This window comes from Lepus europaeus, chromosome 7 (genome assembly GCF_033115175.1).
Source record: "Lepus europaeus isolate LE1 chromosome 7, mLepTim1.pri, whole genome shotgun sequence".
In the NCBI taxonomy this organism is placed as follows: domain Eukaryota; kingdom Metazoa; phylum Chordata; class Mammalia; order Lagomorpha; family Leporidae; genus Lepus; species Lepus europaeus.
Genome location: NC_084833.1, coordinates 75,409,313 through 75,426,761, shown reverse-complemented (window position 1 = coordinate 75,426,761; position 17,449 = coordinate 75,409,313). Strand labels below are relative to the sequence as shown.

The window sequence follows — 17,449 nt, the reverse complement described above, 5'->3', positions numbered from 1 at the left end:
GGTGGGAGGGAAGTTATGGGGGGGGGGGGAGCCATTGTAATCCATAAGCTGTACTTTGGAAATTTATATTCATTAAGTTAAAAAAAAAAAAAAAAAGATAATCATTACAAAAAGATAAGGCCTAATTTTTTTACCACATTTTTTCATCACAATGAAAATAACTAAAATAACACACAGCTTTACAAAAATAAATTTTTATTAAAAGCAGTAGAGTCTGAGCAGGAAGACAGTACAAAGAATGTAAACAATGTAAACATCACTACATTCAGCTCAGCCTGATTGAAATGCTGAAATACAATTCTAAATGCTCTATGTGCCCTTACTAGCAAGATACATTAATTCTACTTTACACAGACAACACATTCTAATTTTGATTGGAAAGAAGAGTTTCACCGAAGTCGATCCCAGCGCCAAATACTGGCATCATCACAAACAGCTATAAGAATGCTGCTATCCCTGCTAAAACTGGTTTGTCGAATAGCAGCACCACATTTATGATGAGTCAGTGTTGTACATCTAGGGAAAAACAAATAAACATGAGAACAGGCTAAATACCATATGTACTAATTTTGTTAGCATGCTTAAAATAGTGAATGAGAAAATGAGCATATAAAAAGCACTTAAAACCAGAAGGAATTCAACCTCAACTTTCATAAAATCTTAGGAATATTTGAAATTATATTGGTATATTTGAAATGTATATAATTTATATACAAGATAAATAACTTGTTGCCAAGATACTCAAGAAAAACAAAACTGAAATGAAAAACAAATACTTTAATTCTTAGCCTCGTAAATGTTAAAAATGATTTAAGGATAGTATCACATATCAATTGTTTCCTCTGTAGTAGCTTAAAACTTTGGAGTAAAAAGCAGAATTTTTGCACAGAAATTTCCAAACACTTACTTGGCTTTATGAGGATCTTCTACTTCTAAGTCCCAAACATAAAGTTTGCCAACCTGATTGCCCAATGCAAGCATCTGTACAAACATATTTTTAAAAACAGCAAATTAATAAAATCTCGAAGCTCTAAATCAAACAATCTCAAACCATCTTATTTCAGAAAAACCTCAGTTTTAGCCTCCGACTGTGCTCTTCTTTGGAACTACTATTCTTGATTTGCAAATAGGAGTAAGTAGAAGAGTAATTATTACTTCACAGTGTGTCTTCAGAAATAAGGCACTTTTGCAAATTTGTGAAGGACTTTACAATTTACATTGTTAGTCGCCTGTTACTCTTTCTTCTGCCTTAAAGAATTTTAACAAACACTGTGAAAAGCATTTCCAAAGCTTTCTTACAGAAATAAATATCCAGTTAATGCTACCACAAAACCCTAACAACATATTTCTTTAAAATTGAGGTCACTGGTATTTTGTCTCTGTCTTCCATGCTCATTTCTCTCTCTCTCTCTCTCTCTCTCTTTTTTTTGACAGGTAGAATGGATAGTGAGAGAGAGACAGAGAGAAAGGTCTTCCTTTGCTGTTGGTTCACCCTCCAATGGCCGCTGCGGCCGGCGCATCACGCCAATCCGAAGCCAGGAGCCAGGCACTTCTTCTGGTCTCCCATGCGGGTGCAGGGCCCAAGCACTTGGGCCATCCTCCACTGCCTTCCCGGGCCATAGCAGAGAGCTGGCCTGGAAGAGGGGCAAATGGGACATAATCCGGCGCCCTGACTGGAACTAGAACCCGGTGTGCCGGCACCGCAAGGCGGAGGATTAGCCTGTTAAGCCACGGTGCCGGCTTCTCTCTCTCTTTCTTTTTTTTTATGGAATAAAGTTTTATGTGAATATTATGAACACTCTAATCAGTAAAACATTAAATCTTAGGATCAGGTGTTACCCAACATACACACCTAACTTTCCTATTGATACCACACTACAAATTTCATTTATATGCACTGCAAAGGGTGTGCTGAGCCACAAAGGTTGAATGGGTAACATCAAAGGGCAAAATAACCAATAGAAAACATCAAGGTAGATTCTTAGGAGAAAAAGAACATGGACACAACAGAAAAAGCTGTAACTGCAAAGGTCTTTCATAAGTCAAATAATTTTAAAATATAATAATATGTTGCTACCTTTTGCCAGAAATCCATAGAAAACCTCATGTACCAAATGTCACACTGGCTGTAATCAAATCGCCCAAGAATAGTCACATTAGACTCACTAGGTTTAATTTTATCTATATCATCTTCCATTTTGCCAGGTTTCCAGCATACAATGGCATTTTCACAAGACTAAAGTAGAAATGAGAAAAAGAAGTATTAATTGTGGAATGGAAATTTAAAAACTTAAAGCAAAGTTTTTTCTTTACTATCGATCTTAGAACATTTATTAGATTCAAAGTCCACACTTGAAGATAAGAAATCTCAACAAAATCACATAAAAGAATTACATTGTATGGAATATTTATTCTGAAAGTTACAATTTCTCTTCCAAATCAATCAAGTTCAGCTTTAGACACTTTGGTACCCAGCGACTTGAAGTGTTTTACTGTAGAAGTATCATTACAAACATGGAGTTTGAGAATACAGGGCTCTTCAAAATTTGGCCATAGAGTTCTTTAGTTTCATTTTTCCTTATCAATTTCCTATTCCACTTCCAACTTAAACTGTTAATCCTTCATCCATATACAGTGTCTGTGCCACATAATAGGTGTTCAATAGATGTCTCAAGAAAATTAATGAACTTACTGAGATCAGGTTATAAATAGCATAACAGAAGGCAATAAGAGTGGTGGTTTAATATCAAGACACTGTTGTGGGGACAGGATCAAAACAGACCACAAAGTTACACTTTCCCTAACCTATAACATCAAATCTTTGTGCACACACTTCACACACTTCTGCTTTAGCAGCAACTGATAACTGTGGGCAGCATTCGTATTACCTTATAGGGTAGTGGTTTGTCCAGTAAAGGACATCTGACAATGTATGTGGCCTCCAATGGAAAGCAGTCAGATATGCTGCTAACATTTTACAATGCATGGGACGTCCCCCACAGGAAAAAAAAAATTGCAGCCCAATCTCCATAGCACCAGAATTGAGAAACCCTGGTGTAGGTTCCCTGTAGATCTTATAGGATAGCCTATATAGTCACAGGTGGCAGCCCTGTAGAAGTTACCAGCATTTTAACAGTTTAACAACAAGGCCAAAGGAATATTAAGGAGGGGAAACATAATTTTTCTTCTCTATCTTTTTCAGATTTGGGAAATCCTAGTGCTGTGTATTACCTAATAAACAAGTTCTTAACTGCTAAGTATTTTAGAGATTACCTGGTTTACACTTGGATTAAGCGCACAGTTGAATTGATAGTCTTGGCCCCAATCCTACTGAATCAGAATCTCCAAGAAGGAGTAAAAAAATAGAAGAATTGCAAAATAGCTTTTCAAGCGCTCCTTACTGACTGCACTGGTAAAAGATTCTTAATTATTACAGTCTAACTTGTGGAAAACTAAAGCAGAGAGAGGTAAAAGAATTTGCCAAAGCTAATGAACAACTAGAGTTCAAAATCATCTAGAGAGCTTTTACAATGTACAAATTCCCTGGTTAGTTCTTATTCCAGATTTAGAGTCTCAGGGAGCAAGGTATAGGAAACTTTTTGTCATACCCTTCTAGTGATTTTCATACAGAATAATTTAGTTCAACATCTCACCCAAAATTTCAAAATCCCTTCCTGTAGTCTTAAAATTTTTTTTTTTTTACTTCTGCTACCAAAACAACAAAGTAGACATACTTTTCCCTATTCAGCCCACTAAGTATAACTTAAAAGTCTAAACTTCATATATAAACCAAACATAAGACTCTGAAAAGGAGAGTGAAGGCATAGAATTAGGAACCTTGAAACATGAACCATACAGTGCCAAGTTTCCTGGGCTATCTTCTGCTTGGTTCCAAAAGAAGAAAGCAATTCAGAAATGCTAATAGATTAAGACAAAAATGCTCTTTCTAGCTAAAGGACTAAATAAGTAACAGCCTAACACAACATTTCAGACAATAAATGTTCTACTTCAGATAAAGAATACAAAAAAAACAAAACAAACAAACAAACAAACAAACAAACAAAAAACAAAAAAAACCCAAAACTTTGGACCCATCATCATCTGAACCAGCAGTGGGGCCAATGAAGAACTGTTCTTATTTCATAACTAAACAACTCAAGTACATACCCTCTGATTCCCCCCAGCCCTACAATAATGAGATGACCCTCTTCCTGCTCTTCCTCTTCCTCCTCTCCAGCTCTTGGAATCAGAGAAGAACTAGCAGAGTCAGGACATCTGCAACTCCCTAGTGGTTAAAGCCACCAGTAACTCAGTGCCAGTGAAGACCACAAGTAGGGGGCAGTAATGAAGCATTCCAATCCCACCAAGCTACGGTGGTATCAGCTGAGGCCTAGTGGAAAGCGTGAACTCCCAACCCCACCAAGCAGTAATGAGGCACCATCACACCAAATCAACTGAGTGGTTAACCTGGACTTGACCCCACATGGAAATCACAAGGCAGTGGTTCCCTTTCCCAAATGAAAATATATCAGAAGCAGCTTGCCATAAGTGATCTAAAGATCCAGAGTCTCACAGTAGCCAAAAAAATCTAAGTCTCAATCAAGCATCACTCATACCAAGAATCAGAAAAATGTCAACTTAGAAGAACAATTAATAGGAGCTGGCGTTGTGGTGTAGCAGGTAAAGCTGTCACCTGCAATGCTACCATCCCATATGGGTGCTGGTTAAAGTCCTGGATATTCCATTTCTGATCCAGCTCCCTGCTAACGGCCTGGGAAAAGAAGATGCCCAAATCCTTGGGCTGCTGCCACCCATAATAGGAGACCCAGAAGAAGCTCCTGGCTTCGGCACGCTCCCTTGCTTGCTCTCGCACGCACTCTCTCTCTCCCTCCCTCCTCCTTTCTAACTGTAATTCCAACCTTCAAATTCATAAACAAACAATAGATGCCAACACTAAAATAACATTTCAAAAATTTATGATAAAGATTTAAGTAGACATCATAATTCTTTACTAAGCACAAACCTAACTGAACAAATCTTAACAAAGAATCCAGTGGGAATTTCAGAACTGAATTATATATTATTATAACCAAAATAAAAATGACAATCTATTGGCTAATAACAAAATAAAATTGAAGAGTCAATAAAATTAAAATGAACAATAGAAATTATCTAAGCTGAACAAAGATAAAGACAGACTTTCTTAAAAATAAATAAATCAATAAAAGTTGCCGGGACCAAACAAAAGATCTAACATCATCACAGTCTCAAAATGAAGGAAGAGGGTAAAGTCCAAAAAGAACTGAAATAATAGTTAGCAGTTTCCAGATCTGGGACAAAATGTCTCTAAAACTTAAAACCTGCCATGGAATTCAAAAAGGTCAAACACACCAAACAAGATAAACTCTAAGAAATCCATACCAAATTACACCACACTCAAACCTCAAACTAAAATATACTCATTTTCAATCTGAAAGCTTAAAGATAAAAAGCCCTGAAAGTTGCAAAAAAGAACCCCTTAACAATGAGGGGGAAAAAAGCCTAATGCTACTAAATTTCTTCTCAGCAACTATGGAGGCCTGAGAGGAGGGAAAACATTTTACAAGTATTGAAAGAAAAAAACCATGAAGCCAGAATCCTATATTCAGTGACTTTATCTTTCAGGAATGAAGGAGAAATGAGACTACTCTCAGATGAAGAAAAACTAAGAGAAAATTTGTCCCCAACAGACTTACCCTAAAAAATAATGGCTATAGGAATTTTCCTAAGCAGAAAGGACATGATTTAAGACGAAATCTTGGAATTATCAGTAAGGAAAAATAACAGAAAAGGCAAGATGAATAAATACAAACTTTCATTTTCCTCTTCAGTCTTTAAAATTATATCTGATGGTTGGTTGAAGCAAAAATTGTAATATTGGGGCCAGTGTTACAGCACATAGCATTAACAACAGCAGCATCCCATATGAGCGCCAGTTCAAGTCTCAGCTGTTCCACTTCCAATCTAACTGCTTGCTAATGTGCCTATGAGGACAGCAGAGGATGGCCCAAGTGCTTGGGTCCCTGCCACCCACATGGGATACTGGGATGAAGCCTGGCTTCTGGTTTCAACTAGGCCCAGCCCTGGTTGTTTCAGCCATTTAGACAGTGAGCCAGCAGATGGAAGATCTCCTTATAAATTAATCTTTTTTAAAAAATTATAATACTGGGACTGGTGCTGTGGTGGGTAAAGCTTCCGCCTGCAGTGCCGGCATCCCACATCCCACATGAGTCCCAGCTGCTCCACTTCCCATCCAGCTCTCTGCTATGGACTGGGAAAGCAGTAGAAGATGGCCCCAGTCCTTGGGCCCCTACACTCATGTGGGAGACATGAAAGAAACTCCTGGCTCCAGACTGGCCCAGCTCCGGCCACTGTGGCTATCTACAGAGTGAGTGAACCAGCAAATGGAAGACCTCTCTCTCTCTCTCTGCCTTTGCCTCTCTGTAACTTCGCCTTTCAAATAAATAAATAAATCTTTTTTTTAAAAAATTATAAATCTGTGATGTGATACTATGTAGTTAAATATGAAGTAAATATTTATGACAATTATATTATAAATGGAAAAGAAAAAGTGATATAAAGCAAGAGTTCTGTACTTTACTTGAACTGGTAAAATGCCCACAGACTGTGAGAAACTACACACACAATACAAGCTCTAAAGCAACTACCAAAACAGCTACACAAAGAAATATATTCAAAGACATTACAGACACATAAAAAGGAACTTTAAAAAGATGCTCATGTAACTTACAGCAAGGCAAGAAGGGAAAAAAGTGAGAAATTAAAAATATAATGGCAGACTTAATGTAGTTTTTAAAGTTAAGGATTAATGTATCAACTTGGATTAGCAATAGACTTTAAAATTAACCAACCTATCATAGAATTAAAAGTTTACTTTGGTGCAAAAACAATTTTTTAAATCCATGTATATAGGGGTCTTAAAAAGTTCATGAAAAATGCATATTATGGAAAAACTATGCATGTAATTTGAAAATTTTCTGCACCAAAATAAACTTATCTGTTAATTCCATTTTTCATGAAATTTTTTAAAAGATTTATTTATTTTATTTGAGAGGTAGAATTACAGACAGAGAGAGAGGGAGACAGAGAGGAAGGTCTTCCATCTGCTGGTTTATTCCCCAAATGGCTGCAACAGAAGGAGCTAGACCCATCCAGAGCCAGGAGCTTCTTCCAGATCTCCCCTGCACTCACATCTTCTTCTGGATGTGAGTGCAGGGGCCTAACCACTTGAGCTACCTTCCATCACTTTCTCAGGCCATTAGAAGAGAGCTGGATTGAAAGAGGAGCAGCTGGGACTAGAACCCGAGCCCATATGGGATGCTGGTGCCACAAGTGGAGGCTTAGCTGACTGTGCCACAGCACCAGCCCCTCCATGAACTTTTTAAATTATTCTTTTATGTCATCTATAAGAAGCTTATACAAATACACAATATTTATAGATTAAAAGCTTGGGGCTAGCACTGTGGCTACTCCACTTCCAATCCAGCTCCCTGCTCCTGGGAAAGCAGCAGAGGATGGGCCATGTGCTTGGGGCCCTGCATTACATGGGATTACCTGGAAGAAACTCTTGTCTCCTGGCTCCAGTCTGGCCCCGTCATGACTGTTGTGGTCACTTGGGGAGTAAACCAGTGGATGGAAGATTTTTGTCTCTTCCTCTCTCTCCATAATTCTGCCTTTCAAATAAAATAAATCTTAAAAAGATTAAACAAACAAACAACAAAATGGTGCTGTGACATCAAGGCAGGTTAAGGCACCAACTGCACTGCCAGTACCCCATAAAGGTGCTGGTTTGAGTCCGGGCTGCTCTGCTTTCATTCCAGCTCCCTGCTAATGCACCTGGGAAAGCAATAGAGGACAGCCCAAGTACTTGGGCCCCTTCACCCACATGGAGACCCTGAAGAAGCACCTTGCTTCAGCCTGGCCCAGCCCGAGCCATTCCAGCCATTTGGGGAGTGAACCAGCAGATGGAAAATCTCTCTTTTTCTCTGTCTCTTCCCTCTCTCTGTGTGACTCTTTCAAATAAACACATAAATCCTTTTTTCAAAAAAAAAAGTAAAAACTTGAAAAAATGTTACATAATAATAAAAGGGTCAAGCCACCAAGACACAGCAATACTGACTAAATATGTATGCACCAAAAAACAGAGCTACAAAACATGTGATAAAACTATCAAGAGGAAGGAAATCCATAATTATAGTGGGAGTTTAACACCCGTCTCTAATAACTGATTAAAAAGTAGACAGAAAGGCCGGTCCCCTGGCTCACTTGGCTAATCCTCCGCCTGTGGCACTGGCACCCCAGGTTCTAGTCCTGGTGGGGGCGCCAGGTTCTAATCGCAGTTGCTCCTCTTCCAGTCCAGCTCTCTGCTGTGGCCTGGGAGGGCAGTGGAGGATGACCCAAGTGCTTGGGTCCCTGCACCCGCATGGGAGACCGGGAAGGAAGTACCCAGCTCCTGGCTTCAGATCAGCGCAGCGCTGGCCGTAACGGCCATTTCGGGAGTGAACAAATGGAAGGAAGACCTTTCTGTCTCTCTCACTGTCTATAACTCTGTCTCTCTCTCTCACTGTCTAACTCTGCCTGGCAAAAAATAAAATAAATGAAAAAAAGTAGACAGAAAAGCAACGTGAATACAGAAGAATTCAACAACATAATCAACCAACAGTATCTTTTTGGTATTTACAAAACACTCTACCCAGTAGCAGAACACACATTTCCAATCTCTTCTTGTAAAACATCCAAATCGTAAAAAAATTCCAAAAAAATTTAAGCAATTGATTCAATAATCTAAGCTCCCATCTGAAGAAACTTTTAAAGGTTGAATAAAACAAACCCACAGCAAACAGAAGAGGCAATAACAATAACATTAAAAAAAAAAAAATCCAATGAGGGGCAGACATTTGGTGCAGTGCTTAAGATGCTACTTGGGATACCAGCAACCCATACTAGAATGCTTAGGATTGAGTCCAGGATCCCCCTTCAATTCCAACTTTCTGATAATGCACACCCTGGTAGGCAGCAATGGATGGCTGACGTTCTTGGGTTGCTGCCACCCACATGGGAGATGCAGATTGAATTACAGGCTCCTAGCTTTGACCTGTTACAGCCCTAGCTGTTGTAGTAGGGAATCAACCAGAGGAAGATCTCACTTTGTCTCTCTTCTACTGCCTTTCAAATAAACAGCTGGTTCTTTGAAAATACCAATAAAATGGACAAACTTCTACCAAAAGTAACAAAAAATAGATAAAAACTACCAATTTCAAGAATAAAGTGGAGGCCAGCGCTGTGGCACAGCAGGTTAACGCCCTAGCCTGAGGCGCCAGGATCCCATATGGGCACTGGTTCTAGTCCTGGCTGCTCCTCTTCCGATCCAGCTCTCTGCTATGACCTGGGATAGCAGTAGAAGATGGCCCAAGTCCTTGGGCCCCTGCACCCATGTGAGAGACCCGCAAGAAGCTCCTGGCTCCTGGCTTCGGATCAGTGCAGCTCCAGCCATTGTGGCCATCTGGGGAGTGAACCAGCAGATGCAAGACCTCTGTCTCTGTCTCTAACTCTCTCTCTAACTTCGTCTTTCAAATAAATAAAAAAATAAATCTTAAAAAAAAAAAAAGAATAGGGGGCGGAGCCAAGATGGCGGATAGTGAGGACGTGCGCCGTAGTTTGGGAAAATAAAGTTTCATAAAAGTGGAATTACTGTAGCCTCAGGAAAAGACTCAAGAAAAAAACTGCAGAGGAAACGCTTCCGGATCCAGTGGATGTGACACAGAGGACCTACAGGGAGCCCACCACGTGGAAAACCAACCGCGGGAGACGAGCCGAGCGGCGGGAGACGAGCCAGAGAATCTCGCCAGCCAGCGTGGGAACCAACGGAGGAGGGTAAGACAAAGACCTCAGAAACCCGAGACATTTGGGGGGGGGGGGGGGACAGAGGCCTCTCCCTTCACTCACCAAGCAAAACAAAGAGCACCGTGATTTTACATTCGTAAAGCGCAGCCAAACTCAGTAACTTTAGCAAAACTCGAGAACACATTGAGGGCTGCATAAACTCTTTGTGTGGTCCCAGGGGTAGATCAAAAGAATACTCACAGAGGCCAGATTTTAACTACCCTCAACTCCACTCCCAACTGAGTCAAAAAAAAAAAAAAAAAAAAAAAGAGAGAGAGAGAGAGCGAGCGATCCAGCAAGGAGCAAGGGAGTGAGCAATCTGGGAGAGTCGCTCTTTGCACAGCCTTAAACCTGAAGAATCAAGCATAGCTCTCTGGCCACACCCATCACAGCCCCTAAGGATCCAACAAAGCAGACAGCTCACTTAGAGGCATAGTATAACGAGAAAAAAAAACCACAGCAAAAAAAAAGAAAAAAAAAAAAAACAAAAAACAAAAAAAACACCATAAATTATCTCCAACATGCCAAACAACAAACATAGAAGCCGAGGTAACAAGAGCAAGGAAGACACTATGATGCCCCCAAATGAGAAAGACACGCCAATGCAAGATTATGAAGATGAAGAGATAGAGGAAATGCAAGAAGCAGATCTCAAAAAATTGATAAGAACATTAAGAAGTTCTCAAAAACAAATTCTTGAACTACAGAAATCCTTAATGAACAAGATAGAAAATCTCTCTCGTGAAAATGAAATATTAAGGAGGAATCAAAATGAAATGAAACAACTAGTAGAACATGAAACATGACAAAAAACCACAATGAAATGAAGAACTCAATAGATCAAATGGCAAACACATTAGAGAGCCTTAAAAACAGAATGGGTGAAGCAGAAGAGAGAATATCGGAATTAGAAGACAGAGAACAGGAAAGGAAACAGTCAAATCAAAGAAAAGAAGAAGAAATCAGAAATCTAAAAAATACTGTCAGGAATCTACAGGATACTATTAAAAAATCCAACATTCGGGTTCTAGGAGTTCCTGAAGGCATAGAGAGGGAGAAAGGATTAGAAGGCCTTTTTAGTGAGATACTAGCAGAAAATTTCCCAGGTTTGGAGAAGGACAGAAACATCTTAGTACAGGAAGCTCATAGAACCCCTAATAAACATGATCAAAAGAGATCCTCACCACGACACGTCGTAATCAAACTCACCACAGTGAAACACAAAGAAAAGATCCTAAAATGTGCAAGAGAGAAACGCCAGATTACTCTCAGAGGATCTCCAATTAGACTTACAGCTGACTTCTCATCAGAAACCCTATAAGCCAGGAGAGAATGGCAAGATATAGCCCAGGTACTAAGAGAGAAAAACTGCCAGCCCAGAATATTATATCCTGCAAAGCTCTCATTTGTGAATGAAGGTGAAATAAAGACCTTTCACAGCAAACAGAAATTGAAAGAATTTGTCGCCACTCGTACAGCCCTGCAAAAGATGCTTAAAGATGTCTTACATACAGAAACACAGAAACACGGTAACCAATATGAAAGAAGGTAAAGGAAGGAAACCTCACAGCAAAAGATCACAGGAGTCTCAAACCATATATTAGAAAATATCTTTGGCAAATGGCAGGGCAAAGTTACTCCTTCTCAATAGTCACATTGAATGTTAATGGCTTGAACTGTCCAGTTAAAAGACACCGATTGGCTGATTGGGTTAAGGAACAAAACCCATCTTTTGCTGCTTACAAGAAACTCATCTTTCCAACAATGATCCATACAGACTGAAAGTGAAAGGCTGGAAAAAGATATACCATGCCAACAGAAATGAAAAAAGAGCGGACGTAGCCATCTTAATATCGGACAACATAAACTTTACCACAAAAACTGTCAGGAGAGACAAAGAGGGGCACTATTTAATGATTAAGGGATCCATTCAACAGGAAGATATAACAATTATCAATGTATATTCACCTAATTACAGGGCACCAGTTTATTTAAAAGACTTGTTAAGGGACTTAAAGGGAGACTTAGACCCCAATACAATAGTACTGGGGGACTTCAATACTCCACTCTCAGAGATAGACAGATCAACAGGACAGAAGATCAACAAGGAGACAGCAGATTTAAATGACACTATAGCCCAAATGGATCTAACAGATATCTACAGAACATTTCATCCTACATCTAAGGACTTTACATTCTTCTCAGCAGTATATGGAACCTTCTCTAGGATTGACCACATACTAGGCCATAAAGCAAGTCTCAGCAAATTCAAAAGAATTAGAATCATACCATGCAGCTTCTCAGACCACAAAGGAATGAAATTGGAAATTAGCAACTCGGGAATCCCCAGAGCACGTGCAAACACATGGAGATTGAACAACATGCTCCTGAATGAACAATGGGTCATAGAAGAAATTAAAAGAGAAATCAAAAATTTTCTGGAAGTAAATGAGGATAACAGCACAACATACCAAAACCTATGGGATACAACAAAAGCAGTGTTAAGAGGAAATTTTTTTTTTTTTTTGACAGGCAGAGTGGACAGTGAGAGAGAGAGACAGAGAGAAAGGTCTTCCTTTGCCGTTGGTTCACCCTCCAATGGCCACCGCGGTAGCGTGCTGCGGCCAGCGCACCGCGCTGATCCGATGGCAGGAGCCAGGTACCTATCCTGGTCTGCCATGGGGTGCAGGGCCCAAGGACTTGGGCCATCCTCCACTGCACTCCCAGGCCACAGCAGAGAGCTTGCCTAGAAGAGGGGCAACCGGGACAGGATCGGTGCCCCGACTGGGACTAGAACCCGGTGTGCCGGCGCCGCAAGGCGGAGGATTAGCCTAGTGAGCCGCGGCGCCGGCTAAGAGGAAAATTTATATCAATAGGTGCCTACATCAAGAAATTGGAGAGGCACCAAATAGATGAGCTTTCAAGTCATCTCAAGGATCTAGAAAATCTGCAGCAAACCAAACCCAAACCCAGTAGAAGAAGGGAAATAATTAAAATCAAAGAAGAAATCAACAGGATTGAATCCAAAAAAACATTACAAAAAATCAGCCAAACGAGGAGCTGGTTTTTTGAAAAAATAAACAAAATTGACACCCCATTGGCCCAACTAACTAAAAAAAGAAGAGAAAAGACCCAAATCAATAGGATCAGAGATGAAAAAGGAAACATAACAACAGACACCACAGAAATAAAAACAATCATCAGAAATTACTACAAGGACTTGTATGCCAGCAAACAGGGAAATCTATCAGAAATGGACAGATTCTTGGACACATACAACCTACCTAAATTGAGCCAGGAAGACATAGAAAACCTAAGCAGACCCATAACTGACACAGAAATTGAAACAGTAATAAAGGCCCTCCCAACAAAGAAAAGCCCAGGACCAGATGGATTCACTGCTGAGTTCTACCAGACATTTAGAGAAGAACTAACTCCAATTCTTCTCAAACTATTCAGAACAATCGAAAAAGAGGGAATCCGCCCAAATTCTTTCTATGAAGCCAGCATCACCTTAATTCCTAAGCCGGAAAAAGATGCAGCATTGAAAGAGAATTACAGACCAATATCCCTGATGAACACAGATGCAAAAATACTCAATAAAATTCTGGCCAACAGAATGCAACAACACATCAGAAAGATCGTCCACCCAGACCAACTGGGATTTATCCCTGGTATGCAAGGATGGTTCAACGTCCGCAAAACAATCAACGTAATACACTACATTAACAGGCTGCAGAAGAAAAACCATATGATTCTCTCAATAGATGCAGAGAAAGCATTTGATAAAATACAACACCCTTTCATGATGAAAACTCTAAGCAAACTGGGTATGGAAGGAACATTCCTCAATACAATCAAAGCAATTTATGAAAAACCCACGGCCAACATCCTATTCAATGGGGAAAAGTTGGAAGCATTTCCGCTGAGATCTGGTACCAGACAGGGATGCCCACTCTCACCACTGTTATTCAATATAGTTCTGGAAGTTTTGGCCAGAGCTATTAGGCAAGAAAAAGAAATTAAAGGGATACAAATCGGGAAGGAAGAACTCAAACTATCCCTCTTTGCAGACGATATGATTCTTTATTTCGAGGACCCAAAGAACTCTACTAAGAGACTACTGGAACTCATCGAAGAGTTTGGCAAAGTAGCAGGATATAAAATCAATCCACAAAAATCAACAGCCTTTGTATACACAGGCAATGCCACGGCTGAGGAAGAACTTCTAAGATCAATCCCATTCACAATAGCTACAAAAACAATCAAATACCTTGGAATAAACTTAACCAAGGACGTTAAAGATCTCTACGATGAAAACTACAAAACCTTACAGAAAGAAATAGAAGAGGATACCAAAAAATGGAGAAATCTTCCATGCTCATGGACTGGAAGAATCAATATCATCAAAATGTCTATTCTCCCAAAAGCAATTTATACATTCAATGCAATACCCATCAAGATCCCGAAGACATTCTTCTCAGATCTGGAAAAAATGATGCTGAAATTCATATGGAGACACAGAAGACCTCGAATAGCCAAAGCAATCTTGTACAACAAAAACAAAGCCGGAGGCATCACAATACCAGATTTCAGGGCATACTACAGGGAAGTTGTTATCAAAACAGCATGGTACTGGTACAGAAACAGATGGATAGACCAATGGAACAGAATAGAAACACCAGAAATCAATCCAAACATCTACAGCCAACTCATATTTGATCAAAGATCCAAAACTAATCCCTGGAGTAAGGACAGTCTGTTCAATAAATGGTGCTGGGAAAACTGGATTTCCATGTGCAGAAGCTTAAAGCAAGACCCATACCTTTTTCACCTTACACAAAAATTCACTCAACGTGGATTAAAGACTTAAATCTACGACCAGACACCATCAAATTATTAGAGAGCATTGGAGAAACCCTGCAAGACACAGGTACAGGCAAAGACTTTTTGAAAAAGACCCCAGGAGCACAGGCAGTCAAAACCAAAATTAACATTTGGGATTGCATCAAATTGAGAAGTTTCTGTACTTCAAAAGAAACAGTCAGGAAAGTGAAGAGGCAACCGACAGAATGGGAAAAAATATTTGCTAACTATACTACAGATAAACGGTTGATAACCAGAATCTACAAAGAAATCAAGAAAATCCACAACAACAGAACAAACAACCCACTTAAGAGATGGGCCAAGGACCTCAATAGACATCTTTCCAAAGAGGAAATCCAAATGGCCAACAGACACATGAAAAAATGTTCAAGATCACTAGCAATCAGAGAAATGCAAATCAAAACCACAATGAGGTTTCACCTCACCCCGGTGAGAATGGCTCACATTCAGAAATCTACCAACAATAGATGCTGGAGAGGATGTGGGGAAAAAGGGACACTAACCCACTGTTGGTGGGAATGCAAACTGGTTAAGCCACTATGGAAGTCAGTCTGGAGATTCCTCAGAAACCTGAACATAACCCCACCATACAACCCAGCCATCCCACTCCTTGGAATTTACCCAAAGGAAATTAATTTGGCTAATAAAAAAGCCATCTACACATTAATGTTTATTGCAGCTCAATTCACAACAGCTAAGACCTGGAACCAACCCAAATGCCCATCAACAGTAGACTGGATAAAGAAATTATGGGACATGTACTCCATAGAATACTATACAGCAGTAAGGAACAATGAAACCCAGTCATTTGAAACAAGATGGAGGGATCTGGAAAACATCATGCTGAGTGAATTAAGCCAGTCCCAAAGAGACAAATATCTTTTGTTTTCCCTGATCGGCGACAACTGAGCACCAAAGGGGAAACCTGTTGAAGTGAAATGGACACTATAAGAAACAATGACCTGATCAGCTTTTGTCCTGACTCTAGATGTACAATGTAATACTTTATCCTTTTTAGTATTTGTTGTTGTTGTTGTTGTTCTAGTACTAGTGGTTGAACTCTGTAAAAAACACACAATTATTCTTAGGTGTTTAAATTTTAACTGAAAAGTGATCCCTGTTAAATTTCAGAGTGGAAAAAGAGAGGGAGGAGATGCACAATTTGGGACATGCACAATCAGTCTTGCCCCAAATGATGGAGTTAGAAATGTGCCAGGGGATTCCAATACAATCCCATCAAGGTGGCATGTACCAATGCCATCTCACTAGTCCAAGTGATCAATTTCAGTTCACATTCGATGGCTTGGATAGGTCTACGAATCAAAGGGATCACACAAACAAGACAAGTGTCTGCTAATACTAACTGATAGAATCAAAAAGGGAGAGAAAGATCCAACATGGGAAGTGGGATACACAGCAGACTCATAGGATGGCAGATGTCCTAAACAACACTCTGGCCTCAGAATCAGCCCTCAAGGCATTCAGATCTGGCTGAAGAGCCCATGAGAGTATTGTAGGCATGGAAAGCCAAGATACCATGGAAAAGAAAAAAAGAAGACCTAAATGAAAGATCTCTGTTAGTGAGATCCCAGTGGAAAGAATGGGGCCATCAAAGAAGGAGGTACCTTTCTCTGAAGGGAGGAGAGAACTTCCACTTTGACTGTGACCCTATCGGAATAAGATCAAAGTCAGCGAACTCTAAAGGCTTCCATAGCCCTGGCAACTCATGACTAGAGCCTGGGGAGATTACTGACGCCATGAACAGGAGTGTCAAATTGTTAAGTCAGCAACAGAAGTCACTGTGTACTTACATCCCATGTGGGATCTGTCCTTAATGTGTTGTCTAATGTGCAGTGATGCTATAACTAGTACTGAAACAGTATTTTTACACTTTGTGTTTCTGCGTGGGTACAAACTGATGAGATCTTTACTAATTATATACTGAATCGATCAATCTTCTGTATATAAAGATAATTGGAAATGGCCGTAAATGGTGGAGTCAGAAATGTGCAGGGGATTCCAACACAATTCCATCAAGATGGCATGTACCAATGCCATCGCACTAGTCCAAGTAATCAATTTCAGCTCACAATTGATAGCTCCGATAGGTCTAAGAGTCAAAGAGATCACACAAACAAGACAAGTATCTCCTAATACTAACTGATAGAATCAAAAAGGGAGAGAAAGATCCAACATGGGAAGTGGGATACACAGCAGACTCATAGGATGGCAGATGTCCTAGACAGCACTCCGGCCTCAGAATCAGCCCTCAAGGCATTCAGATCTGGCTGAAGAGCCCATGAGAGTATAGCAGGCATGGAAAGCCAAGATATCATGGAAAAAAAAAAAAAGACCTAAATGAATGATCTCTGTGAGTGAGATCCCAGTGGAAAGAACGGGGCCTTCAAAGAAGGAGGTACCCTTCTCCGAAGGGAGGAGAGAACCTCCACTTTGACTATGACCCTATCGGAACAATATCAAAGTCAGTGAACTCTAAAGGCTTCCATAGCCCTGGCAACTCATGACTAGAGCCCAGGGAGATTACTGACGCCATGAACAGGAGTGTCAAATTGTTAAGTCAGCAACAGGAGTCACTGTGTACTTACACCCCATGCGGGAT

At 40.1% G+C, this 17,449-nt stretch overlaps 1 protein-coding gene across 3 annotated transcripts in view; it reads right to left on the bottom strand.

Annotated features, from left to right (window-relative positions):
* Positions 1 to 208: 208 nt before the first annotated feature.
* The window catches only part of EED (embryonic ectoderm development), a 43,060-nt gene continuing 25,819 nt past the window's right edge, over positions 209 to 17,449 (bottom strand). Inside the window, exons 10-12 of one of the 3 annotated variants that reach the window (XM_062196838.1) lie at positions 2,078 to 2,236; positions 908 to 981; positions 209 to 516 (exon numbers count right to left, since the gene is read on the bottom strand). In XM_062196838.1, the coding sequence (XP_062052822.1) occupies positions 390 to 516; positions 908 to 981; positions 2,078 to 2,236 (360 nt within the window). In that variant the 3' untranslated portion in view covers positions 209 to 389. The remainder of the gene's footprint in view (positions 517 to 907; positions 982 to 2,077; positions 2,237 to 17,449) is intronic. The other 2 variants (XM_062196837.1, XM_062196836.1) reach the window with 2 other exon arrangements.